The following is a 27,003-nucleotide window of genomic DNA, read 5'->3' on the forward strand; positions in this document are numbered from 1 at the left end:
ACAGGGGCCACATGTGTGTTTGTGTGTTTAATATTGTGCTTCATGCTCTCAGTCAGGTTCAGTGACACACACACTTTGTTCACTTTATTTTATTATCATCCTGATTCCAACAATCAATAAAAAGTTGAACATCAGCTCTGATAATCAGTCGACCCGCAGCATACACACATTACAAACATACATGTACATTTATGCATCATTTTCTTTCACTTGTATTTTTCTTACTCGAGTACATTTAATATCAGATACTTTACTTTTACTCCAGTTTGACTTCTGGGTACTTTTTTACAACACTGTCAGTTTATCACAAACATTCAACATGAACACACCTGGAGAAACAGGACGGGAATGTAATCTGAAAAGTAACTAGTAATCTAAACTGCCAGACTGATGTAGTGGAGTAAAAAGTACAACATTCACCTCTGAGATGTAGTGGAGTAGAAGTATACAGCTGCAGAAAATGGAGACACTCAAGTTAAGCTCCTTGAATTTGTACCTGTACAGTACCTGAGTACATGTACTTAGTTACTTTCCAGGCTAGAAACACTGAGACATGATGATCATGTAGTCAAATACTGTGGAAGTGTTTTGTAATCAGCTCAGTTACACAAACAAATGATTCTTGTTCTCTGTTTCCACTGATGACATGTGATTACATTAGTTACTAGTTACTTTGCAGATTACATTCTGCATCAGAGCCAAAGTTGATCATTCTGAAATTAATTTATTCTATCAACAATCCAAACAGTGATTGTGATAATCAGCTGACTCAGAGTGAACGCTTCATACAAACATGTAAATATATGGATCAGTTACTTTTAATACCAACTGTAATAAAGACTTTTACTCGAGTGCTCTTCATGTTTGTGACTTTCACTTTCACCAAACTAATATTTCAACAGCACATCTTTGACTTTTACTGGAGTCTGACTCAGAGTACTTTCTCCAACACTGGCTGAAACAGAAGACAGATGTAGAAATATAATAAAGGTGGAAATCAGATATCTGAGGCGGTGACTGCTTCCACCTGCAGAGGGCGCTGCAGTACAACGTTTGTCACATTCATCAGTGATGAAGCTGAACATCACTCAACTCTTCTTCTTTAACCTCCTGCTCAACAGATAGTGAATGTTGCAGCTTTATTTATTATTATCATTTCTAAGAATGAGTTTGTAAGTTTTAATGCATCACTGAGCAGATGGAGGATTAAAGTTTGTAAAAAGCAAAACAAATCACAGACCGTCGACTAAATATATTGAATTTAGCAGAACTGAAGCTGCTGATGCTTAAAGGTGTGATTTTCTAATTAGAATAAGTAATAAATGAGAGTGTTTGGTGAGTAAAGCTACAAAGTGCAGCACTAGTGAAGGAAAAGGTAAAGAAAGAAGACGTCCATGTGTGACAGCCAGTGGCGGCTCTACACGGGGGCCTACAGGGGTCAGTGACCCTGTAAAAATGTCCCTGGCCACCGCTGTGCCAGAGAAACATATCAAGGTATTGAGAGAGCTGAGGAGCTGGTGGAGGTTGGAGAGAAGGCAGGTGATGAAAGTGAGGGCACTGACACAGAGAGGGACACTCCAGAGGGTGAGGAGGAAGAAAACATACAGGGACAGAGAGAGGAACAACCAGAGGAACAGCAAGTGGATTCATGTGGATCAAGTACTGCACCATCAGGTTTGTCATGTACAACAGCTCTTCTTGTTCAGGACATTTGCAAAGCAGTGTCATTACAATTCATAGTACAATGTGTCCATAAAATGATGCTTTCTGCCAGAAATGAGTTTTTGCCTCATTAATATGTGATTCTTATGTTCAAAAAAGAAAGAAATATTTGGCCTCAATTTTAAAATCCATGCATACAACAGTAAATAAATGTTGTTTCTAGTTGTGCCCTATCTTTACTGTGCATCTTACCACAGATATCAGCAAGTCCAAGAAGGATGTAGCAGTGCAGCCCAAGCTGAACATATTCAACCATGAAATATTGCACCGGGAGCAAGCTAGCAAGTGCATGGCTAGATAATTAGCATTGGCAGCACACGTTAATTACTGGCTGATAAAGTTACTATTTCTGCACAGAAACGTCTGTAACTTTCAGTATACATGCTAGTAATCCTCACAGTAAAAATACATGCTCCTCACAGTCTCACAGAGCGTTAAAACATTAAACACAGAAACATTAGTTGTGCACATGTCTCCACCTCCAGTTCGGAGGATTTTCCTCTGCTGAGGCGCGTAAAGAGGAATCTGCACTATTAACCACCAGGTGGCTCCAAAACTACAGTGTACATGTTTAGAAGACAAGCATGTCTATTTTGTGGAAATTCACAACAGGTTATTTCTAACTCTGTTACACCTGCTATATTACAAATCAGAGCTGGAGGAAATAACCCACAGATCATGGTTTGGGTTGGACGACAGTATTCACAATCAAAGGTTCTGGTTTCAACGCTGCCGAGCTCCAGAACACATCAATGTGTTGTAGATGAAGGCTGACAGACAGAACGACAGCAGCTGAACTGTGTGTAGAGCCATTATCAGGGCAGATATTCAGCATTTCTCTGATGAATGCTTCCTGAGTGTTTTGTGTCCAACTGCCAATAAAATAAATGAAATTAAAACAGATACTTTACCTCTGATGCAGCGTTCTGTCTGTCGTCACCAGTCTGGTCTCACTCCACGTCCCCCCACAGCACTCTGATTGGTTACACATCACAATTAACAGCCTTTCAACACTGAATGATCTCAATCTGTTGAGTCACTGGTGAGGAAGTAGAGAGGAAGTAGAGCGGAAGTAGTGAGGTAGTAGAGAGGAAGTAGCAGAAAAATGGACTGACTGAAGGAAAGAACCTCAGAACTGAGCTCAGGTACAGTACTGGTGTAAATTGTAGTTACATTCCATCACTGGTTATTCTCCACTTTCACACCGAGGTTTTTAATTTTCTGTAAATTAATATCAGTTTTCTACTTGATTACTAATAACAAACAAAAAACACATCAGTCGACCCGTAGAGGGAACATCAAGTCCAGCTCATTTTTAGTGATTTGTCTTCTACAGAATCTGTTTTTCTTTAGAGAAATAAAAAAACACAATACATACGGGATAAAAAACAAACAAACAAACAAAACTAAATGAAATGAGACGCTGACATATCATAATATAGATGGAGGCGATTTACATCACATGAGATTTGAATAGTGGGATTAAATATAAAACATTCATTATATATTTCTTAATCACTGATAATGACACTCAAGGTAACAGTTAGTACATGTTTCTTCACGTCTAAAGGAAGTGAAAATGTTCTGATGTTCAGTGTGTGAGCAAAGTTTAAGACTGAACTGACTTTACAACTAAATCTACAGATATTACAGCAAATAAAAGCAACTCTGATCAATATGTCTTTTTTTAACAACGGATCAAATGATCATGTGAAAATTAAAGTTTGTTTAAGGCGACAGATTCACAATGATGACCAGACTCTTTGGATTCTTTAGGTCACTTTCTGCCACAACAGTCTGGTCGGATCCACTCGACAAAGAAGACTGTAAAGCTGTCAGATACAGAACCTGCTCTGATAACAAACACACTTGGGTTTGGAGTCAGAACCGTGTTTCAGTTTGGAGACTTCAGTGAAGTTCTGATTAAATACAAACTTCTTTTCTTCTTCTCAAACTATTTTCTGTTCAGTTCTGAGAGAATCTGGTGTTGGTGGTCAGAACCAGAACTGCTTTTTCACATCAACTTCTAAAATATAATGTGGAAATAAACTGCAATTCACCATCGTTCCACATGGTGGAGCTGCAACTGACAGCAAAAACAAATATCCAATGAAATATGTTGATCTACAATTTTGTTGACAAACAGTCGTTGATGCTCTTTGTGTTGAAAATATGTGAGTGAATAAAAGAATAAAGATCCAGGTGGAGGTCCAGGTGGAGGTCCAGGTGGAGGTCCAGGTCCAGGTGGAGGTCCAGGTGGAGGAGGTGTCTGAGTGTGGAGCAGAAGGAGTGGAGGAGTGTCAGTGTGTCTGCAGAGACTGTGTAGAAGGACAGAGCAGCAGCAGAGCAGTCCAGATACACTGATGATACTCTGTCACATCCAGAGGAACACAGGGATGATGCTGGACTGGACATTGTGTGTGACAGTGGAGCTGATCTCAGAGCAGTTCACACTGCAGCACTGACAGTCATCTCCACTTGTTGTGATTGGTCCGTCAGTCACTGCTGGATGAAGCTCTCCTCTCCACTCCACCTCCCAGTAACAAGGCCCAGTCAGAGCCTCTCCACCCACCAGCTGATGGTGCTGCTTCAACCTCTCTGGATCATCAGGACACAGCTGATCCTCTCAACACCTCCAACTTTCGGATCAATCCGACAAAGATCACGGCATCCATCTGATGATAGAAGCAGAGAGACAGCAGAAGTGATAAATGAGTGTTTCCAGAGACTCCCTCCCTCAGCTGTCAGTCAGTGATATAAAGACCAGCAGGACTTCAGTCCTGTTCAGACCACAAGTGGAGCGGCTGTGTAGCGTAGCCAGCTTCCTTTCAGCTTCATGTTAACGTGTTGGAGTGAAGCTCACAGACCTGCAGACACTTTGGACATCAAGTCTATTTACTCTGCAGGTTTCACTGAAGGACACAGTGGAAATAAACTGCTGACAGTCCCTGAACGCATCATTACTGCAGGAACACAGATACTCACAGCTCACTTTAATGATGATTTACTGCTGTTAAAAACCAGAGTCTCACTCACATTTAAAGATTTCATCTACTTTGGAAACATTACATGACAAATATGTAAATATGGAGTCTGTTATAAAATATTTGGACAAATCAAATGACACATGGGCAGATATAAATCTAACGTTAAAGGTCCTACATTGAACAGTAAAACATCAGCTGTGGTTTCTGGACTTCAGCAGAGGTTCTGGTCTGTATACAGACCACATGGTTACTAAATGTAATGCTGGTTCTCTGAAATAAGAGCCTTCAGTCAGACTGATCTGAGAGCTGTGACAAAGATGAACTGATGAGTTCTTCAGTGTTGAAATGAGAGAACAAACACTTTGAGATCAGATTTGATGCTCCGACAGTTTGATGAATGAGGACACTGTCTCTATACATCCTGTGATGCTGTCAGCTGTGATCAGCTTTATTTCCTGTAGACATGAACACAACAACAACAGTCGTCTTCACATCAACTCAAACACACCATCACGACAAGCTTCTGGCTCGTCTGATTGGCTGACTGTTCTCCTCTCACAGCTTCACTGAGGAAAGCAGGAAATACTGGATCTTTACTTTGATACTGTGTTTAGTACAATACTGCTGAAACCAGCATGAACTGACTCCAACCCTCTACTGACATCAGAGTCTCCAGTCTGCAGTCTGGACTCTTCTTCAGAACCCACAGCAGCTTCATGTCTGAATCCTTCAGGTTGTTTCCTCTCAGGTCCAGCTCTCTCAGATGGGAGGGGTTGGACTTCAGAGCTGAGACCAGAGAATCACAGCTGATCTTTGACAAACTGCAGCAAAACAATCTGAATAAAGAATAAATGATGGAGATAATAATCAATTTATAATCCAATGTGTGTAAATCAAATGTTAGTTCAGAGGATCTTCTGTTAACAGATGAAATCATAAACATTAATTCACTTTAACAACAAACTGAACATTTTCTACAGTTATTTTAAGAAACAGAAGTCTGAAGACTGAATTTAGATTAAAAAAACATGAAAATATGAACCAAAGGAGATTTATAACTTTATGGATGTAAGTAATGTATGAATGTAAACTCAACAGCAAAGTCACAATAAACTTCTTCCAGAGTTTATTGTGACTTTGCTGTTGTAAACATGCTGTTCCTACTAACAGTCACATTTCTTGGTTTTGTCGCATGTTTAGATGTGTAGCCTTTATTTCCACTTTGCACTTGCCCTCCAATAAATAGCCTGATAATAAACCAGTGTTTGATTGCTCTTTAGAATTGCATCTGATTTGCATGTCTTCCAAACAATTCTCAGTATCAAGATAATGTGAATAAACTCATGTTGACAATAATTTGTTGACACAAAAGAAATGGCAATTACATACAACTCACAGCTACACAGGATACACAGCTAAGTAGTTAGCTTTCTATAATTACTGAGTTTATTCATTTTACATTCATCTACATATTGTGTTATTAAGGCCTGAAAATAAACTTGCGCACTATGTGCACACACATACTGCCCTGTTCTGACTTTGAGCCTCTCTATAATCATGTGCACGTCTGAAGACTAAATCTAGATTAAAAAACATGAAAATATGAACCAAAGGAGATTTATAACTTCATGGATCTAAGTAATGCATGAATCTAAACTCAAATATCAATACAACAGTAACAGAGTCAGTGAACTGACCTCAGAGTCTCCAGTCTACAGTTTGGACTCTGTAGAAAATCACAAAGCAGATTCACTCCTGAATCCTGCAGCTTGTTGTCTCTCAGGTCCAGCTCTCTCAGATGGGAGGGGTCGGACTTCAGAGCTGAGGCCAGAGAAGCACAGCTGATCTCTGACAGACTGCAGCGCTCCAATCTGAATAAAGAATAAATGATGGAGTTAAAAATCTCTTTATAATCCAATGTGTGTAAATCAAATGTTAGTTCAGAGGATCTTCTATTAACAGATTAAATCATAAACATTAATTTACTTTAACAACTAACTGAACATTTTCTACAGTTATTTTAAGAAACAGAATTCTGAAGACTAAATTTCCATTGATAAAACATGAAATATGAACCAAAGGAGATTTATAACTTCATGGATGTAAGTAATGTATGAATGTAAACTCAAATATTAACACAACAGTAACAGAGTCAGTGAACTGACCTCAGAGTCTTCAGTCTACAGTTTGGACTCTGTAGAAAATCACAAAGCAGCTTCACTCCTGAATCCTGCAGGTTGTTGTAACTCAGCCACAGATCTCTCAGATGGGAGGGGTTGGACTTCAGAGCTGAGGCCAGAGAAGCACAGCTGATCTCTGACAAACTGCAGCTCCACAATCTGAATAAAGAATAAATGATGGAGATAAAAATCACTTTATAATCCAGTCAGATGTGTTCAGGTTTTAAATGTGTAGCTCAACATTACTGTGTCCTCATCAATGAGCTTTTCTCTAAAATGAGTAGAGAGACTTTGTCATTGTGTTATTGTGGATCATCATCAGCCTTCTACAGACATCATCCACATGTCAGCACAACATTCATACAGCTGTTCATGTCAACACAGATTAATAACAAGCTGCTGATCTCAGTCAGGTCTGGATCAATACAATTATTAAACATTTATCATTAAAAGTATTTAAAATGATCAATATCTTTAGATCATACTGGAAGACATGACAGGACATCTTTCAGTTCCAGCATAAGAACTGAGGCATTGGCTATAATCACTTTCCTGTGTTGAGTTTTTACTCCATTGACAGTTTTGTCAGAGCAATTTTATCTTCAAATATTGCATTTTTTACATCCATTTACCAGGTGTTGGAGAGCTTGAAAGACAAATCATGTTCTGTGATGAACGTGCACACGCGTCCCGTAAATGACCAAATAATATCCGGGTTTCAATTAACCGCAGGGTCCCTTTAAACGCCGAGTGCAGGTGTATATGTTGGTGAATAACCGCCGGTTCCAAATAAATGTCGGGTCTAATTTATTTATTTATTTTTAATTCAAGGAAGAAGACGTGACCACTGACACTGCACATTTTTCTTCTTCGCCTTTTTCACGTGTTGTGCTGCTTTCTGTCAGTCAGTATCACACTGATGATCGCCATGGCTCCGGTGCAGCAACAAAATAAAAAGTATGACTTGAAATTCAAACTTTCTGTCTTAAAATATGCAGAGGAAAACTCTGGAGAAGCAGCCGCTAGACGTTTCTCTGTGGACCAGAAGAGAGTGAGAGAAACTGAGCTTCAGCGTCTGTCCGAGGAGGACAGCAACAGGGCCAGGCTGCCTGCTGGAGGGAGGAAGAAGGCTAGCGAGGAGCCTGAGATAAACATGCGGGGATGAGTTATCAGCAAACGGGCACAACACGAGAGTGTCCCGCAAAATGATCAGGGTGATGGAGAAACAAATGTCCGCCACCGTGAGTGACAGCAGAGATGAGGAGTTTGCAGCGAGTGCTGGTTGGCTGAATCGTTTCCTCCGCTGCAACAACTTCACTTGCAGAAGACAACTATTGCCCAGAAGGATGCCAGAGAATTCACAGAGAAGCTGGAGAAGTTTGTGACATTTCCATCCCGGATTTTTGAGAGGAAGGAATTAAACGCCTGTCCCAAATTGCCGCCTGGTCTGTTCAGTGAGTGAAACAAATAAACGGCCCGGCTGTTATTTGGTATTTTACGGTGTTTTCAAGTCTCCCACACACGCTCAGTCATTGATGCCGGTACGTCAGCTGTGGTTGTTGCTCCCGGTAATCGTGTTGTGTGTTGGACAGTGTTGGGCACGTTACTTTTAAAAAGTAATTAGTTATAGTTACTAGTTACTTCCCTCAAAAAGTAACTGAGTAAGTAACGGAATTACTCCACTATAAAAGTAATTAGTTACCAGGAAAAGTAACTATTGCGTTACTTTTATTTCTTCCCCCTTTTGAGCTCGGCAGTCACTTCAGCTATCAGCATCTACATATGTATTTAGAAAATGTCTTCTTTATGGCGGACCGGCTCCTGTTCTCCCTGATATTTTACCAGTGAAGCTCTGAAGGAGTCTGAGTCAGCTGATGATAACAGGAGCAAGTTCTCAACAACATACCTGTCTATCATTGCATTCACTTCAGTCTGTGTCACAAGTTTTAGTGAAGCTGTTAGCGGAGCTCACGTTAGCCACACCTGGCCTGCTGTCATCATCAACAGCTCAGCAACAGAGTTTTTATCCAGTGTTAGTTTTGAAGAAGCGTGTGCTGCTGAGAGATGATTCATTAGATCAGAGTTGTTTACAACAGACATGGACAAAAGAGATTAAAGTAGTGTCTGTACTTCCACTTAGAAAACGTTAACTTTCCCTCCGGACTCGCCATTGCTGCAGTTCACCTCTGCTAGTTTGTGTGTGAGGCTGCTGTGTGCGTGTGTGCGTGTGTGGTTTGTGTGTAAACTGAACACTGCGTATGATTGGCCTACAAACTCTCACTCCACCTTAGAGAGCCAATCACCATCACTTGCGGTTGTCTCGCCCCTCCCTCCTCCCTTTGCAGCTCCGGTGGCTGAGAGCCGAGTCGGATGACAGCAGCTCCGGTGACAGCGCGAACGTGATTCACGTCCTCAACAGGTCGTTCGCGGACGAGGGACGTCAAGATGTGAATCACATTCGCGCTGTCACTCACTCATGATTCGCGTTGCTGAGGACGTGATTCTCGTTCATGTACAGTGCTGAAAGTGGCGCTGTGTCACTCACTCACTCACTCACTCACTCAGGGCGTTTACATGACACTCAAGAAAACCAAATTACTGCGTTAGTCTGACTATGAACGGATTTTTAAGATGCATGTATACACCTTTGTCTGACTAAAATCGGACCGGATCGGATTTCTCATAGTCGAATTACACTACGTAGATTATTCGATTGATAGTTGCATTACTCCTGCATGTATACGTTTCCAGCGGATCGGATTTTGCGTTCTGCACAGGCGCGAAATTTTTCACCAAGGCCGTGATCCGGAAGTAGACGGGCGGTGGCGGCGTCTTTCCTCCGAAATCACCGCAAGAAAGAGCGCCAGAGTGCACCTAGTTTGTGTAATTATCATGTACACCATATACGAAGTGTACAAAGATGTAGCTTCATCTCGCTCTTCGTACGCCATCTTTCTTGAATGCCGAGGCAGCTGGTGACGTAAAGAGGTCAGCCGGAGGTGTGCCATTAGTTGAAATGGGTACAGCGCCACCTAGCGTACCGGGGTATGACATGCTTTCGGCCAGTAATTCGATTTTCTCACTGGCATGTTTACTCGGATAATTGCAGTTGTCCGACTGAGCAGCATAGTCGAACTATGGCTGTAATCTGACTAAGCTGTGCATGTAAACGCACTCACTCAGGGCAGAGGAGTTGATTCACGTTCAGTAACCGTACTGCTAAAATTAGCGCTGTGTTGCTAGCATCCGTGTTGCTAACATCCGTGTAGCATTATGTTAAGTGATTTTACTGTGCACAGAGGACACTTTCACCGTGTGATAATTTTAGTGCATGTATACCACTCAAAGCAGCGCTGCGTCTCCCGCGAACGATTGTGTACTATAGTCCGTGAACGCACCGTCCCTCAGTAAGTGAACGTGAACCTCAGGGCTGATTAATGAACTGAATGACGGATCGTTTGGCTGCTTATCAGTTCAGGGAGTTGGAGAGCACTGAACGATTCGGTGAACGAATCTTTTGAACGAATCTTTTTAATGAACGGATTCTAGAGATTCAGTAAAGTAAAAAGAACTGCCGTTCCCATCACTCGTCTCTGCAGGGGGATCAATGCAGCAGACTCGGTTGAAGCACATTTTTCCTAGACCCGCCCCATTTTACTTCTGATTGGCTAATAATGTTAGTTTCCGGCAATCCGGCTTTTCCGACCTGAAAATGAGGCTCTCGTGAATCATGCACATCCGTCAGGTGTTGGTAAACATAATGACATTTAATTTTGATGATGACATGATTTCTGTAGGTTTAATATCACGGGGGGCGAATGGCGAATTTAAGTTGCACACAGTGAAAGCTATACACTCTAAATGATCCTGAAATCGATTTTTATTGTCACCACTGCTATTTGTATAATTTCTACAAGTCACCGTTTAAGTTGAGGGACTGAAATCCTCGTCATCCTATTCAAAGGCTGCAACAGGCGACTCATTGAACTCATTGAAGTTAGTTTCAGGTTGGATATTTGGTGGATCTTCACTCGGGTCCAGCTGTGACTTTACTGAGGTTCACCCAGTGTGAGCAGCAGGAGGACGGTTAGCTCACCTTCCAGAGCCGCGCTGAATCACTGAGACTGATTTAGGGACCGTCATTAAATTACATAGCATAAATATATTGATACAAAATAATTACATTTTTTTCGATATCTTCCATGTCATGTGACCCAGTGACTCCAGCAGCAGATTGTATTAGTAAACTGGACGAATGAGACACACCTATTGTTATTGTATTTTAGTGCTTCCTCTACTTTATATGAATATTAATATTGTGACGAGCTTGAGCAGAAGAAAGTCTCTCCAGACAGATCTTTAAATTCAACACGGGTCCTGAATTACTGACGTAGTAACGTGCAGAGACCACAACTTTATTCACCCCTTTTTGACACAAACATTTGACGAACATCATCACCCGCCTTCCCAAACTCTGTCATGGTGCACTCTGCAAACAACAATGTCTATGTGATTCACAAGCTAACATCTTCAGAACACAACAGCACCGATCAAACATGTACACAAAACATCACGTTGGTACACATCACAACAACAATCTGATAAACGCTTGAGAATCACTCCCATCAGTCTTTGCGCCAACAGCGCTACCAGTCGGCAACCGGCACTGCCCTGATCATTACATAGCCCCCATCTGAGGGGTCAGTCGTCCCCGACAACCCCATCACCCAAAACAAAGTCCCTCAAATGTTCAGGGCATTTTCGCTGGCGGACAGGCCGTCCGTCGCTCCCAGAAGTTGTAACGAGGGCAGTGTCACACCGGTCGGGCCGCAGCCTGTCGCTGTCGTTCTCCTCTCCAGCAGTAGATGGGGCAAGTGGCCGATAAGGCGAGAGTCTGTCTTGATGCAGCACCACCACACGTCCCCGGCCAGGCATGCGTACCCGTTACACCACCTCAGACAGTCGGTTCACAACTTCACCAGACCCTTGCCAGTGACTCTGAAGCTTTGGGGAGACGCCCTTCTTGCGGACAGGACAATACACCCATACTTTATCCCCTGGTGTGAAGGCTTGCCCTCGGCACCGCGTGTCATAGGTTCTCTTTTGCCGTATTCCAGAGTTGACCTGAACTTGGCGAGTGTAGTCATGAACGGCCTGCAGGCGATCGCTCAGCCTGCGGAAGTAGTCCATCTCTTTCCCTCCAAGAATCTCAGGCTCAGGTGGAGCTCCGAACACCAGATCCACCGGTGTGCGGATCTCTCTCCCAAACATGAGGGCAGCAGGCGTGCACTGGCTGGACTCCTGGACCGCAGTACGATAAGACCACTGGACCAGGGGCAAGTGGCGGTCCCAGTCCCGCTGGTGTTGGCTGGCAAGGATAGCAAGTTGAGTAGCCAAAGTACGGTTAAACCGCTCCACCAACCCGTCGCTTTGTGGATGGAGTGGTGTGGTCCTTGTCTTGACCACCCCCAGTCGCCGACAGACCTCCCCGAAAACCTGAGACTCGAAATTCCGCCCCTGGTCACTGTGGAGCTCAGCAGGGGCCCCAAAGCGGGAGAACATCTCCTCTACCAACTTTTCAGCTGTGGTGGTTGTACTCTGATCCAGAACTGCATACGCCTCTGGCCACTTGGTGAAATAATCCATGGCCACCAGGATGTAGCGGTTTCCGGAATCGGTGACCGGAAAGGGCCCCAGGACGTCCACCCCCACTCGCTCCATCGGAGCCCCCACCAGATACTGCTGTAGTGGTGCATGCGAGCGCTGGGTAGGCCCCTTCTTAGCAGTGCAGGAGTCACAGCAGTGCACATGCAACTCCACATCTCGTCGACAGCCAGGCCAGTAGAACCGCCCCCTGAGGCGGCGGAGAGTCTTGGAGTTCCCAAAGTGTCCTGCCCCCACCGAGCCGTGAACCACCTGGAGGACTTGGGGCCGGAGCAGTCGCGGCACCAATAGCTGCAGGCAGTTGTTTCCCTGTCCAGGAGCATGCCACCTCCGATACAACAGCCCATCATGGATCTCTAGGTTGCCCCATTGGGAGTGGTAGGCTTTCACCTCGGGGCCTTGTGCAGACACCTCTGTCCAGTCCGGGCGCTGGTCTCTTTCCAACCATCCTCTCGCCCGTGCCAGGGTCTCATCCATCTCTTGCTGCTGTCTCAGTTGCGGCGTAGTCAGTGGATACCATCGGCCCTCACTGTCGGTTGTCTGGGCAACCGCCACCGTTGGTATTGCTTTGTCTCGTTCCTCCTGCAACTGACAGTAACGGCATTCCAAAGCCACACAGGGCCGCCGGGAGAGTGCGTCAGCATTGCCATGATGTCGTCCTGCCTGATGCCGGATATCAAAGTCATAACCCTGCAGGGCCTCCAGCCATCAAGCGATCTGCCCCTCAGGCTGCTTAAAGTTCAGTAACCAGGTCAGGGAGGCATGGTCTGTGCGGATGAGGAAGTGGCTGCCGTGCAGGTAGGGTCGGAAGTGTCGTACTGCTAGAACCACTGCCAGCAGTTCACGTCTGGTCACACAATAGTTCCTTTCTGCCCGACTCAGTGCGCGACTGAAGTAGGCCACAGCTCGCTCTCCATCCACCTCCTGCTGTGAAAGGACAGCTCCAACTCCCACATTGCTGGCGTCTGTGTCCAGTATGAAGGATCGCTGGGCATCGGGGACAGCCAAGACTGGGGCTCCCGTAAGGGCTGTCTTGAGTCTATGGAACGCTGTGGCACAGGATTCATCCCAGTTGAACGGTTGACCTTTGTCGGTCAGACGGTGGAGTGGGCTGGCGATGGTGGCAAAGCCCTGGATGAACCGGCGGTAGTAGGACGCCAGGCCCAGGAAGCTCCGCAGCTGGTTGACGTTAGCAGGGGTTGGCCAGTCCCGTACAGCAGCTACCTTTGTTGGATTGGTGGCTACGCCCCTGCCACTGATCACGTGGCCCAGGAACTCAGTCTCTTGGGTCAGCAGGTGGCACTTGGCAGGGTTCAACCTAAGTCCTGCCCGCCGGATGGAGGCAAATACATCTCGCAAGTTAGACAAGGCCCTGTCAAAGTCATTGGCATGCACCAGCAGGTCGTCGAGGTATACAATGCAGTGGCTGCGGGGTATATCAGCCAGCACCCTCTTCATCAAACGCTCAAAAGTAGCTGGTGCGTTGCAGAGCCCAAATGGCATGACACGGAACTGCCACAGCCCCCGCCCGATGGTGAAAGCAGTCTTTGGTCTTGCCTCAGGGGCCAGCTCCACCTGCCAGTAGCCACTACGCAAGTCAAGGGAGCTGAACCAACTGGACCCAGCAACCCAGTCGAGAGCGTTGTCGATTCGAGGGAGTGGATAAGAGTCTTTTTTGGTGATGGCGTTGAGACGGCGATAGTCCACACAAAAACGCCAGCTGCCATCTTTCTTCCTCACTAAGACAACCGGGACTGCCCATGGGCTGGTGGAGGGTTCAATCACCCCAGCAGCAGCCATCTCAGGGATCATGTCCTCTGCTGTCTGGCGTTTAGATAAGGCCAATCGATGGGGTCGTAGACGAATGGGCTGGGCAGAACCGGTGTCGATGGAATGCTGGACCAGCCGAGTCTGCTTACAATCTTCATTTCTGGCAGCGAAGATTTCAACAAAGTCATCCAGGAGGCATTTTAACTGGTGGCATTGCTTTGAGTCAAGGCTGTCACAACAACGCTGCCATAAGTTGCGTACTGCTTCAGTTGTCTCGGCTGAGGGAAAAGCAGCTGGCTTGGCAAGTGGAGTTGGCTCAGGCGGTGGCAGCGTAGGATTACAGTCGCTGGGTGGGCGGGATGGTGAGACACAGGGGGGTGGTGTTTGCTGGGCTGCTGCTGTTTGACAGTGGGAGCGTTGATCCTGGGCCCCTTTCTTCTGCCCTTGGCCGGACTGGAGAGCCATGATCTCTGTACCAAGGGTGATGGTTGCTCTCACCATGTCTACGCAGGCTCCCCAGCGGGTCAGCAGGTCCAAGACAACAATGCAGGGGTCCTGGATGTTGGCGAGCCAGAAGTCGTGTGTCAGCTCCTGGTTCCCTGCTTGTATTCGCAGCGGCTTTCTCCCTCTCATGTCAGCTTTTTCTCCTGTCACTGTCATTAGTTGTGTGTGGGTTGGTGACCATGCAGCTGTGAGTGGACCAGTGGTGCCCGGTAGGATGCCAGGTCGCACCAGAGAAATTGTAGATCCTGTATCTACCAGGGCCCGGCAGGGGTGGCCATCAAGTTGACAGGCCAGATACAGTCCTTTAGTGTGTCCTAGGCGTCCAACCAGTGTACATCGGCCTTGGAGGGGGGGTGGAGGCTTGAGTGGTGGACCCCTCACTGGACCACTCCACTGTCGTTTTTCGCCGGCTGGTTGGCTCTGGCCTTTGGTGCTGGTGCAGGACAGTTACGGGCGATGTGACCAGGCTCATCACACCGGTAGCAGCGGTCAGTCAGTTGGGGTGGCCGTCGCCTGGCTAGTGTGCGCCAACGCTGAGGCTGCGGCGATGGAGGCCGAACTTGGCAGACTTCTTCAACCGCCGCTGCCTCGTAGTCAGTCATTCTGACTTGCGGTTGGAGGATGGAGGGCCTCTGTTGGCCAGGCCGAGGCATGGAGATTACCACCTCAACCCGTTCAGCTTCACAGAGGGCCTCACTTAGGGTTTGGGGCATGGCAAGGCGAACGTGTTGCCACAACCGTTCCGGGGTAAGCCCCTGCAGGAAAGCGTGGAGGGCAAGTTCCTCTTGGGCGGCTGCAGGGAACCGTGGGTATCCATGTTGAGCATGCAGTTGCACATCTGCAGCGAAGGTGCCCAGGCTCTCTCCTTCCTGACGACGACAGCTGGCCAGCTGCTCCCTGCTTTGGTTAGTGAAGGGCCGTTGTCCAAAACGCCTATCCAGTGCCCGGGTCAGGGCTTGGAGGTTCCGCTGCTCTGCTGGAGCCAGGTCGAGAAGCACCTGCAACGCCTTCCCTTCTAATGCCAGGGCCAGGTGGGTAACTGCTTCTTCGTCATTCCAGCCACTGTGCCATGCTGCTAGCTGGACCTGTGAAAGGTATGGCTCCAGTTGTGTGAGTCCATTATACTTGGGCAGTTTGGCTGCTGTTCTGGGTGCAGCTCTGGGGTACATCAAGTTGGGTATGGGGTCCAGTGATGGTGGCTCAGTAGCAGCAGTTGCAGTGATGGGTGCCAGCAGCTCCCGAGGAGGCAGGTTATCTCCAGCAGTGCCAACTTCGGTCTGTAGGTGGCGGTCGACGCCGACGAATGGGTGGCATCGTCTTGTAGTACCACCTCCGGCCTCTGGGTGGCGGATGTCGGCGGCGAGCAGCGGGCGTTGGCCTGTAGTGCCGCCTCCGGCCTCTGGGTGGCAGTCGACGCTGGCAAACGGTGGGCGCCGTCTTGTAGTACCACCTCTGGCCTCTGGGTGGCGGATGTCGGCGGCGGGCGGCGGGCGTTGGCCTGTAGTTCCGCCTTCGGCCTCTGGGTGGCAGTCAACGCTGGCGAGCTGTGGGTCTTCTCCTGTAGAACCACCTCCAGTAGCCAGGGGGCGGTGTGGATAGATGGCACTGGAGCCATCAGGGACCCGCGGCGATCTGCTGACTTTCAGTGGTGGAGACAGCATGTTTCCTGTATGGCTCGCTCCAGCTCTTGAATCTCCCGATCTATCTGTCTTTCCATCCCACTTCTGACACCAATGTGACGAGCTTGAGCAGAAGAAAGTCTCTCCAGACAGATCTTTAAATTCAACACGGGTCCTGAATTACTGACGCAGAGACCACAACTTTATTCACCCCTTTTTGACACAAACATTTTTACGAACATCATCACCCGCCTTCCCAAACTCTGTCATGGTGCACTCTGCAAACAACAATGTCTATGTTGATTCACAAGCTAACATCTTTAGAACACTACAGCACCGATCAAACATGTACACAAAACATCATGTTGGTACACATCACAACAACAATCTGATAAACGCTTGAGAATCACTCCCATCAGTCTTTGCACCAACAGCGCTACCGGTCGGCAACCGGCACTGCCCCGATCATTACAATATGTAGAAATGATAATTTTTTTTCTCAATAGCTTCCATGTCATGTGGCCCACTGACTTCTGAAAATAGTGTTAAGAAAGTTCTCTAATGCTCAAGAGGTTCACATATTTTCAAGCAGCAATGTCAGCTTCTACACTATTTTGTCTAATGTCTTAGATTCTGATTCCTAAATTCTGAAAATGATTTTTTCTTTTTTTTTAAATCTCACCACTAGGTGACATTTAAAGGGTCATTTTTCAAAATGTTCTCCCAGGCGGGCATGTCCCCGGACCCCCCAAGTGTTGCTGGGTTATCAACTCAGAGCACAGCTGCTACAAAAAATATAGGGGAAACACTGACTGTTCTAAGAATTTTGGTTTAAAATACAAGGCAAGAAATTATGACAAATGATACACACACCTGGTGAAGGACCCTTGTTACGTGGGCCGATACACCGAGGAAAAAAATCTTCCTATTTTTCACAACCGAATGTTTTCAAGTATGAATATAGGACATTTTTTTCTCGCAGCCAAACGCTGCACGCTGGAAATCCGGCACGGTGCCAGAATACTAACCCTAACCCTGCATACAATATTTAAGTAAATGCATCACTTTACAAACACCTGTTCCAGTACTCACTCTCTGCTCACACATTCAGACTTCATCATCATCATCAACTCCATCAACATCAGCTGACTGACTCTGAGCTTCATCCTAAATCATCTTCTAAACTTTACTCAGTAAAGTAAGATGCTCCATCTCTTAATCCTACCTTACTGTACTGATAGTGTATAATTTATGCTCCTGTTCACAAAGTGACATCCTGTCTAAATGGAGGCATCATTACTTGTTGGTGACAGATCAGATATGATGCTTCAAACAGCTGCATTAGGAAATAAGCTTTACAGTCTCTGTGTGCTCCTGTAAGTGTAAGAGTGTGTTTGTATCCTCCATGTGTGTGTGTGTGACAGAGACTGGCTTTATGTACAAATGTAGAAGTTACACTGTGTCCTGAAGGTTATGAATAAAAAGACATTTTCTTTTAACTTTTCATACGTAGATGTGTCCCAAGAATTTAGATATTGATTTCATTCTGCAGCACAATAACAGATAAATCCTTCAGTTTCTGTACTAACACCAACCCAGTTAGAGTTCAGACTGAATTCTGAATCAAAATGTTCAGACTGACAAACATTAAAAAGAGCTGCGTGATTTGTGCTCAGATAAACACAGAAAACAAGAGAACTGAAGGAAATTCAAAACCTCTGTGAGAGATTTAAATCAGGTAGATATACAGTGTATAAGAGAAAAAGACATGAACTGACTTCAGAACCTCCAGTTTACAGTTTGGACTCTTCAGTCCAGAAAACAGCAGCTCCACTCCTGAATCCTGCAGCTTGTTGTGACTCAGGTCCAGCTCTCTCAGATGGGAGGGGTTGGACCTCAGAGCTGAGGCCACGACTTCACAGTGAATCTCTGAGAGTCCACAACCAACAAATCTGTGATAACAGAGAAAAAACTATCAAAATTCTTCATCATAAAAATAGACGCGGCATGTTTAATCACAAAGCAAATGAAAGTGAGTGGCTGTGATCAGCTGGTCAGTTGTTGAGTCTGAGCTGGTCAGTCACTGATCAGCAGGTCTGTGGTTTAAAACTGAGCACCTCCTGTCCACATGTCAAACCCAAACCAGCAACATGATGAACAGAAACTGAGGCTTTAGACAAAAGTGTCCATCAAACAGCTGTAATGTAAAGTGTCATATTCTAACAACCAAGATGCTGTGATTTGTTTGTTTAACTCTATTTCAACATGATGTTGATTAACTGTAAAATCACTAAGTTGTAACTGCACTTGTGTGTTTTTATCTCAGTTATGTGCTCGCATGTGTTTAACACAACTTTGATGTCACTCTGCTTTTCATCTTCCAGTAAATTCAGTTAATGATTTATTTTGAGTTTAATCAGTGCTGAATAAATACAATAATTATAATAAGGGCTGTGCTGAAATGTCAATACAACAATATATTGTAATATTTAATGGCAATATATTTCATCGATTTCAAGCTCCAACAATCTGTATTCTGAAAATAATGATTCTTGTTTTAAACGGGCTGTGAAAGCCGACAACCTCCTGTAGGTGTCGCAGGACACTGTTCATACAGTGACACAAGAAATTAATACAAGCACTCTATTTTCTGAAGATGTTTACTGTGTGTTTAGGGACACAGTCAGAATACTTGTGCAATTCATGAAGACTTCTACATAAGTTCAGTGACACAAAAGAACTTAATGCACTTTAGTTTCATGTTTTTTGCTCTGAATCGCGTCACATAATCACCAACATTCATTTTCATGCAGAAATGTGATCAGTCAGTAGGACAGACAGGATGACAGAAGCTTTTCCACGTATAACTGCAGCATTTCTTTCCTCATATAAGTTGCCCTGATCCAAACCCGGCTGGCCTCTGTGGTTCTGATTCTACCTCCGGAGGCGGATCAGAGCCGCAGTGAAACTGTCACACAGACGGTGATGCAGAGAATCGCTGCATGATTCCTGCACTGACAGGGCCGTGTGAATGAGGCTAGTGTTACTGTACACAGCAACTTATAGTTCACATCTGTTTTTACATTTTCACTAACTATGTGTTAAAGTGCAATATATCACGATATGCATCGTATCACAATGTATCCTGACACATATTGAATCAAGTCCTTGCTGATACTGAGCTGTAATAATAATTGTATCAGTGACAGTTTGTGTAAAGTGGAGTTCAGGTGTGTAACAGCTTCACTTCTTCTCTGAGCTCGGTGATGATAAAATCCTCCACTGAACTGAACTGTTAAAGACGCATTAAAAAAAGAAACAGTGCACAAAATGTGGATTAAAATCTCGACTGTGGAGACATTTCTGAAGCCTCCATCACCCAAAGAAAGACAGTGAGAAGATGACAGAAGTTACTAGTGTTCACTAGTTTCATAGATAGAAACACAACAATGATTTTTATGGACATTTCTAAATGAACACATGTTTAATTGTTTGATAAAGAAACAGGTTAAATACTAATTTAAGGAAAACTTTTCCAATGTGGAGGTTTTATATCGTATATGTGTCTTGAGGGAGGATCTCTACTCTAACACTGATGTTGTTTTACAGTCTTGATAATCACATCTGGACTTACCGAGCCTTCCTGCAGTTCCTCACAGCTGGAATCAGTCTCTGTTGTCCCTCCTCTGATGTGCTGTACTTCTCTGTGTCCAACTCATCCAGAACCTCCTCTGACATCTGCAGCATGTAGGCCAGAGCTGAGCAGTGGATCACAGAGAGTTTCTTCTCTGATCTGTTCTCTGACTTCAAGAACTCTTGGATCTCCTGATGAACTGAGTGGTCGTTCATCTCCATCAGACAGTGGAAGATGTTGATGCTTCTGTCAGGAGAGACATCACCTCTGTTCATCTCCTTCAGGTTGTTGATGGCTCTCTGGATGAGTTCTGGACTGTTGTCTGTCTGACCCAGCAGACATGCTAAGAGTCTCTGGTTGGACTCCAGAGAGAGGCCATGAAGGAAGCGAACAAACAGGTCCAGGTGGCCATTTTTACTTTCAAGGGATTTCTCCATGGCTTTCTTCAGGAAATCATCCAGGGATGGGTAGTGGGTCTCATGGCCACCAGTACCTCTACCTAGCAACTTTGATATCTTCTGCAAAACAGATTTTGGCTTTGGGTCCCTGGGTGTGAAGTCTTTTACAGAAGCCTCCAGGACCTCTGTGTTCCTGTTGGTGAAACAGTGGAACATGTAGACTGCAGCCAGAAACTCCTGAACGCTCAGATGAACAAAGCAGTAGACTGTTTTCTGGAAGATCACACTCTCTCTTCTGAAGATCTCTGTACAAACTCCTGAGTACACCGAGGCCTCTGTGACATTAAGACCACAGCGCTCCAGGTCTTCTTGGTAGAACATGATGTTTCCTGTCTCCAGATGTTCAAACGCCAGCCTCCCCAGCTTCAGAAGAACTTCCCTGTCAGCCTCCGTCAGCTCCTGTGGACTCGTCTCACGTCCCTCATCGTACTTCTGCTTCTTCCTCTCTGTCTGAACCAGCAGGAAGTGTGAGTACATGTCAGTCAGGGTCTTGGGCAGCTCTCCTCTCTGGTCTGTAGTCAACATGTGGTCCAGAACTGTAGCAGTGATCCAGCAGAAGACTGGGATCAGACACATGATGTGGAGGCTCCTGGAGCTCTTGATGTGTGAGATGATTCTGCTGGACAGATCTTCATCACTGAACCTCCTCCTGAAGTACTCCTCCTTCTGGACGTCAGTGAAGCCTCGTACTTCTGTTACCCTGTCCACACATGAAGGAGGGATCTGATTGGCTGCTGCAGGTCTGGAAGTGATCCAGACGAGAGCCGAGGGAAGCAGCTTCCCCTGGATGAGGTTTGTCAGCAGCACGATGACTGATGACTTCTGTGTGACATCAGACACGACCTCATGGTTGTTGAAATCCAGTGAAAGTCTGCTTTCATCCAGGCCGTCAAAGATGAAGAGAAGTTTACAGACAGCGAGCTTCTCTGCTGTCACCTTCTGTAATGTTGGATGGAAAACATGGAGCAGCCTGAGAAGACTGTACTGCTCATCTCTGATCAGGTTCAGCTCCCTGAACGACAGCAGAACCAGCAGACTGACATCTTGGTTTTCGGAGCCCTCTGCCCAGTCCAGAGTGAACTTCTGCACCGAGAAGGTTTTTCCAACTCCAGCGACGCCGTTGGTCAGAACCACTCTGATGCGTCTCTGTTGGTCAGGTGAGGCTTCAAAGATGTCGCAGCACCTGATTGGAGTGTCATGGAGGGTCTCCATCTTGGAAGCTGTCTCTAGCTGTCTCACCTCATGTTGGGTATTAACCTCTTCACTCTGTCCCTCTGTGATGTAGAGCTCAGTGTAGATCCTGTTGAGGAGGGTTCCACTTCCTGTTCCATCACTTCCTGTTTCATCACTTCCTTCAGTCACATGTTCACATCTCCTCCTCAGACTGATCTTATGTTCATCTAAAGCCTCCTGCAGAACACTATCAGCTGAAAGAGAAGAAAATATTCTGGGATTAAATTGAGAGCAAGAATCTTGATTATATAAAAATGTTTTTGAATGAATGATATTCATGATAATATTAAATGTTCTACAGAACACAACAGTTGTTCCTTTAATAAATGAACAGTTCCTGTTTTCAGACATGATGACATCAGCAGACAGATGTTCAGTCTTACTTTGTACAGTGTTAGTCTGACTGACTGTCTGCAGTCCAGCTCTTGTTCTGGATCTTTCTCCACACTGGGGACAGGAGGAGTGTTCTGATGAAGCAGACTGGTCCCAGTATGAGGTGATGCACTGTCTGCAGAACCAGTGTCCACAGCTGGTAGAGACTGGATCCTTCAGGACGTCCTGACACAAAGAACAGCAGGACGGCTGCTCCTCCACAGAAACACTTCCCTCTGTCTTTCTGAAGAGATAAAGGAAAATCACTCAGATTAGAAATCATAGATCAGTCTGACAAAAGAGAAGACAGACTGTAAACATAAGTATGTCTTCTCCAAGGTCTGAATCTGGACTGAACTCCCAATCACTAACACTTTGTTTCTGTCTGAGTCACAGTGGAGCATTGGAGCCCGACCGATACAAATATTTGGTGATTCAAAAATCCGACATTCTGATATATCAGCTGATATATATATTTAAAAAAAAGAAATAATCCAGAAACGCGTCACAAAACCTCAACAGATTTTCGTAACAGTTATTTGTAGTTATTTATGAGTCCTCACTGAAATAATATGATAATGCAGTTTAAAAATAAACTTGGTTGTTTTATTGTCACAACAGAACAGAGGAACATCAAAATATATGATAGAGTTTGTGGCGTTCTAAACACGAGTGTTGCCAACAGGACGTTGTAGAGCAGGGGGCACACACTGTTTTAGCTTGAGAGCTACTTTCAAAATGAGCAGGTCAAAATGATCTACCTACATAACAAATACTAAACATCTATTCATTTATACATACACTGAGTATACTGTATATAACACAATGCATAACTGATATATAGAGTAATGTAACCCTTGATACTGCACATAAAAACTGACAGCAGTAATGCACATAGGTGACAAACAGCCATCAATACTGCACACAGTTTACACACCGGGAGCTGCTGGTTTTCTCACTGAAGGTTTTGAAAGACTGAAAAATGATCTCTCCCCGCGTGCGTTCTTTCATGGGCAGTAATGTTAATATCTCCTCTTTTCAGTCATATCTGTAAACACCATCTGAATAAGAGCACACATCTGGGCTGTATCTCTGGTGTCTGTACACTCGTCTAACTGCAGTGAGAAACACTCGCAGTCTGCAATGTCTCTCCGAAGCTGCTGTGTCAAATCCTCGGCCATGACTTCACAGCTGTGTAACTGTACTTCTTGATAGCTGAAGAGCTTTGATTGATGAGAATATTTCTAGTCTGTATTTAAAATCCCGAAACAAGGAGTCAGCTGCCTCAACAAAGGCCTCTTTTATCATCTTAGCACTTAACAAAGTGAAACAAACAAAACAAGACATAAATGTATCGCCTGTGATGAAGTTAGTTTCAGGTTGGATATTCGGTGGATCTTCACTCGGGTCCAGCTGAGACTTTACTGAGGTTCACCCAGTGTGAGCAGCAGGAGGACGGTTAGCTCACCTCCCAGAGCCGCGCTGAATCACTGAGACTGATTTAGGGACCTTCATTAAATTACTTAATAAATAAATTAATACAAAATAATTAATTTTTTTTCGATAGCTTCCATGTCATGTGACCCAGTGACTCCAAACCAGCAGCAGACTGTATTAGTAAACTGGAGAAACAAGACACACCCCTTTTTATTGTATTTCAGTGCTTCCTCTATTTTATATGAATATTAATATGCACTTGGACAACTGACATCCTTTGTGTTTAGTACTGGATACAAAATGAAATGAAAAAAATTAAATGACTGTAAATTTAAGAAATTGTTTTGTGCTGCCTGAAATGAAAAACATGAAATCAAATACTGTAAATCATTTTCTTTGTGCTGCCTATTTAAGTGTGAAGTGTTTAATAAACTGATAAATAAATATTTTTTGTGCTCCCAGATATTTTACTTTAGGAGCACATGTGCTCATTGGGAAACATGTCAGCGTAGAGCCCTGCTCAGTACAATATACCCTCCTCTTTCTTCAACAACTGTGTTTGATAAAAAAGGTTTGATGAAGATAAAAACAGTCTCAGAGTGAAGATTCTGGGACAGTATCCATGAGATACTTCCAGCCCTCATCAATGGAGCCTTTTACTTTGCAAAGATAAAGAAGAAATCCTCACTTGTCATTAAAGCAGAACATAAATCCCTCATTTTTTTAATTTATCTATCTGTAAAATACTTTGTGCTCCTCATCCTGACATTCAGTGAAAGTTGTAATTCTTGTGTTTTGAACAGATCATTTGATCCATCTGCAGTAAAAACACTGAGATGACTTTTGTTGGTTTTCATTCATCAGTAATTCTTCCATCGCAGCAAAACACGTTGAATAAGCCATCAAACTCCTGAAGGTTTAACTGAGCAAACTAAAGACTTTGAAGACTAAATTTCTCTGACAGACAAACAATGAATGAACTTGAAGTATCTCACTAGTCAACAATATTTAGGCTATATCCCATGATGCAACACTGCAGTGTGTTCAAAAAGAATATCTGATGTTGACACATAATTGTCTCGTCACTACGTATGATACAAATCACAAAACTTTAAAACATAATTTCCATAAAAGATATTGACTCCTATATTTTGTGCAGCTACAGTCATATAATGGTAATGATTTAATTATATAAACTGAAGTTAGTATCAGTTCTCTTACTGTGTGTCTGAGGGTTCTGGTTCAGTACTGAAGTGTGGAGGATTATCATTGGACCGGTCACTCTTCAGAGACAGACAGCTGGACACTGGAGACTCTGCTCTCTGTCTGTTGGACTGAACTCTGCAAACACAAACATGTTTTTTTATTAATCTCACTAGAACACTTAAAATGTAGGAAGCTCTAAAAACACAAACTCCTGTAACAGTCGATTATTAGGAGTTTAAAGTTTGTATTAGTCCTTTTAGATTAGATTACTGATTACATTAGAAGGTGACTGACAGCTGTCACAGGTAAGAAGAGGAAGACACATTATTTATTTTAGTTTCACAGACAGTTTGTTAGATTCAGGCAGCAAATACATCTCAGTAAATAATGTCACATAAAACACACAATCAACCAGTGGAATCAGAAAAGACTGAAAATTAGTCAGATAAATAAGTTAGTATCAGTTCTCTTACTGTGTGCCTGAGGGTTCTGGTTCAGTACTGAAGTGTGGAGGATTCTCATTGGACCGGTCACTCTTTATAGACGGACAGCTGGAGACTGCAGACTCTGCTCCGTCCTCCTCTTCCTCCACACAATCACTCATCTTCTGCACTTCAGAAAGCACTGAGGTAAATATGTAGCACATGGAAGGAGAACAACATGAAGACGAGGAAGACAAACAGGTGAAACAAGATGAAGAGGAGGAGGAAGGTGTAAAATGGAGCTGGTGAAGCTGCAGACTCATCACCCAATGTGATGCTCAACAAAAGTGACATTTACAAAGATGGGCCATGTTTCTGTGTAATTAAAGGGACGTCCCTCAGTATGATGTCCTGCTCTGTCCACTCAAAACAGAGACTCAACTAACTGCCTGCACACTTTCTCTCTAACTTGTTGGTTGCTTCCTCCATGTTTCATGTACCTGGATCACCTGCTCAGGTTTGTGGTGTGATCACTTTATGAGCTTCTCTCTGTTATTCTTTGCTCAATGGAATGTAACCTCACTGAATAGTCCTGCAATAAATCACATGTTTTCATAAGCTTCTAAAATACAAACATGTTGTGATATCACATTTAAATTGGTGTTTATCAAATACAATGATTGATTATTTGAGAATTTGTATTCCAGCCTAAAATGTTAGAAGTTCATAGTCCTTAGTTTTAATATTAACACTTGTGTTAATATCCTGATCCTTTTGATGAACATTTAGTCTAATTAAGGCTAATTAAGCAACATGATACTTTTGACCAACATTTATTGTATCTACACTGGAACAACACAATATCTTGACTGTCTGTGCAGTTTGATCCAAGTCTATAAAACAGACCTTTGAGCATTAGATGTTTAATTAAGTCTGAACCTGCTGATGACGATTTACTGATTAACTATTAAATCATTTTGTCAGCTGTACCTGAAGTGGTGGACAAAATATTGAATATAAATTAAATCCAGTAAAACAAAACCACTGTGGTCTTCTGGACTTCAGTCAGTCTGAGAGGTAACCAGTAACACTGACAGTGAACTCAGAACATGAGAATCAAACAAGTCTGATCAAGAGTCTCAACCCAGACAAACCGGTCTGTTGAGGAAGTAACACACACACACACACACACACACACACACACACACACACACACACACACACACACGTCAGTTTTCTATAATATGAGCTTGTTGTCTCTTGTTCAGTGTGAGTTTTGTATCCAGTCACTCTGCACTCACAGAAGAATCAGAGACTTTGACTGTAAAACAATAATGTAGAAATAAAACTCACCCTGCCTCAGACGTCTTCTCCTCCTGCTGCTGCTCTGTTCAGTCAAGATGGAGTCTGAACTCTGACTGACTGAACACTTTCACTTTAACTGTCTCCTCCCTGTTCTCACCTGCTGTACCTGAACCACCTGGTCAGTGTTGCTCCTCCTCTTGTCATTTCCTGTAAATCACATGTGTACTTTTTTCTGTTCAGGTGTCTCCATGATGACCTCCCTCTGCTTGAACAGCTCAAACTAACACAGATAAACCAAACACAGCAAACTAAGTTCAGATTGCTGTCAGACAATCTTCCCCTGGTCAGCTGAGTTTACCTCCCTTGAACAATGTTTCTGGTTGTAGATCAGCTGAACAAGTATTTGGTAACGTTCAGCTCTTCAACGTGAGCTTTGTCCTGGAACAGCTTCTTCACAGACATGTTGCTGCTGCAGTCGTCTTTGTAACAC

At 44.2% G+C, this 27,003-nt stretch overlaps 1 protein-coding gene across 1 annotated transcript in view; it reads right to left on the reverse strand.

Moving 5' to 3' along the window:
• LOC115569881 (NACHT, LRR and PYD domains-containing protein 14-like) overlaps positions 1–26,222 on the reverse strand; it is a 44,626-nt gene extending 18,404 nt beyond the window's left edge. The window contains exons 1-3 of the mRNA XM_030398086.1: positions 26,199–26,222; positions 25,260–25,410; positions 24,802–24,921 (exon numbers count right to left, since the gene is read on the reverse strand). Of these exons, the coding sequence (XP_030253946.1) occupies positions 24,802–24,921; positions 25,260–25,390 (251 nt within the window). The 5' untranslated portion in view covers positions 25,391–25,410; positions 26,199–26,222. The remainder of the gene's footprint in view (positions 1–24,801; positions 24,922–25,259; positions 25,411–26,198) is intronic.
• Positions 26,223–27,003: the final 781 nt, after the last annotated feature.

Source organism: Sparus aurata, chromosome 19 (assembly GCF_900880675.1).
Source record: "Sparus aurata chromosome 19, fSpaAur1.1, whole genome shotgun sequence".
NCBI lineage: Eukaryota > Metazoa > Chordata > Actinopteri > Spariformes > Sparidae > Sparus > Sparus aurata.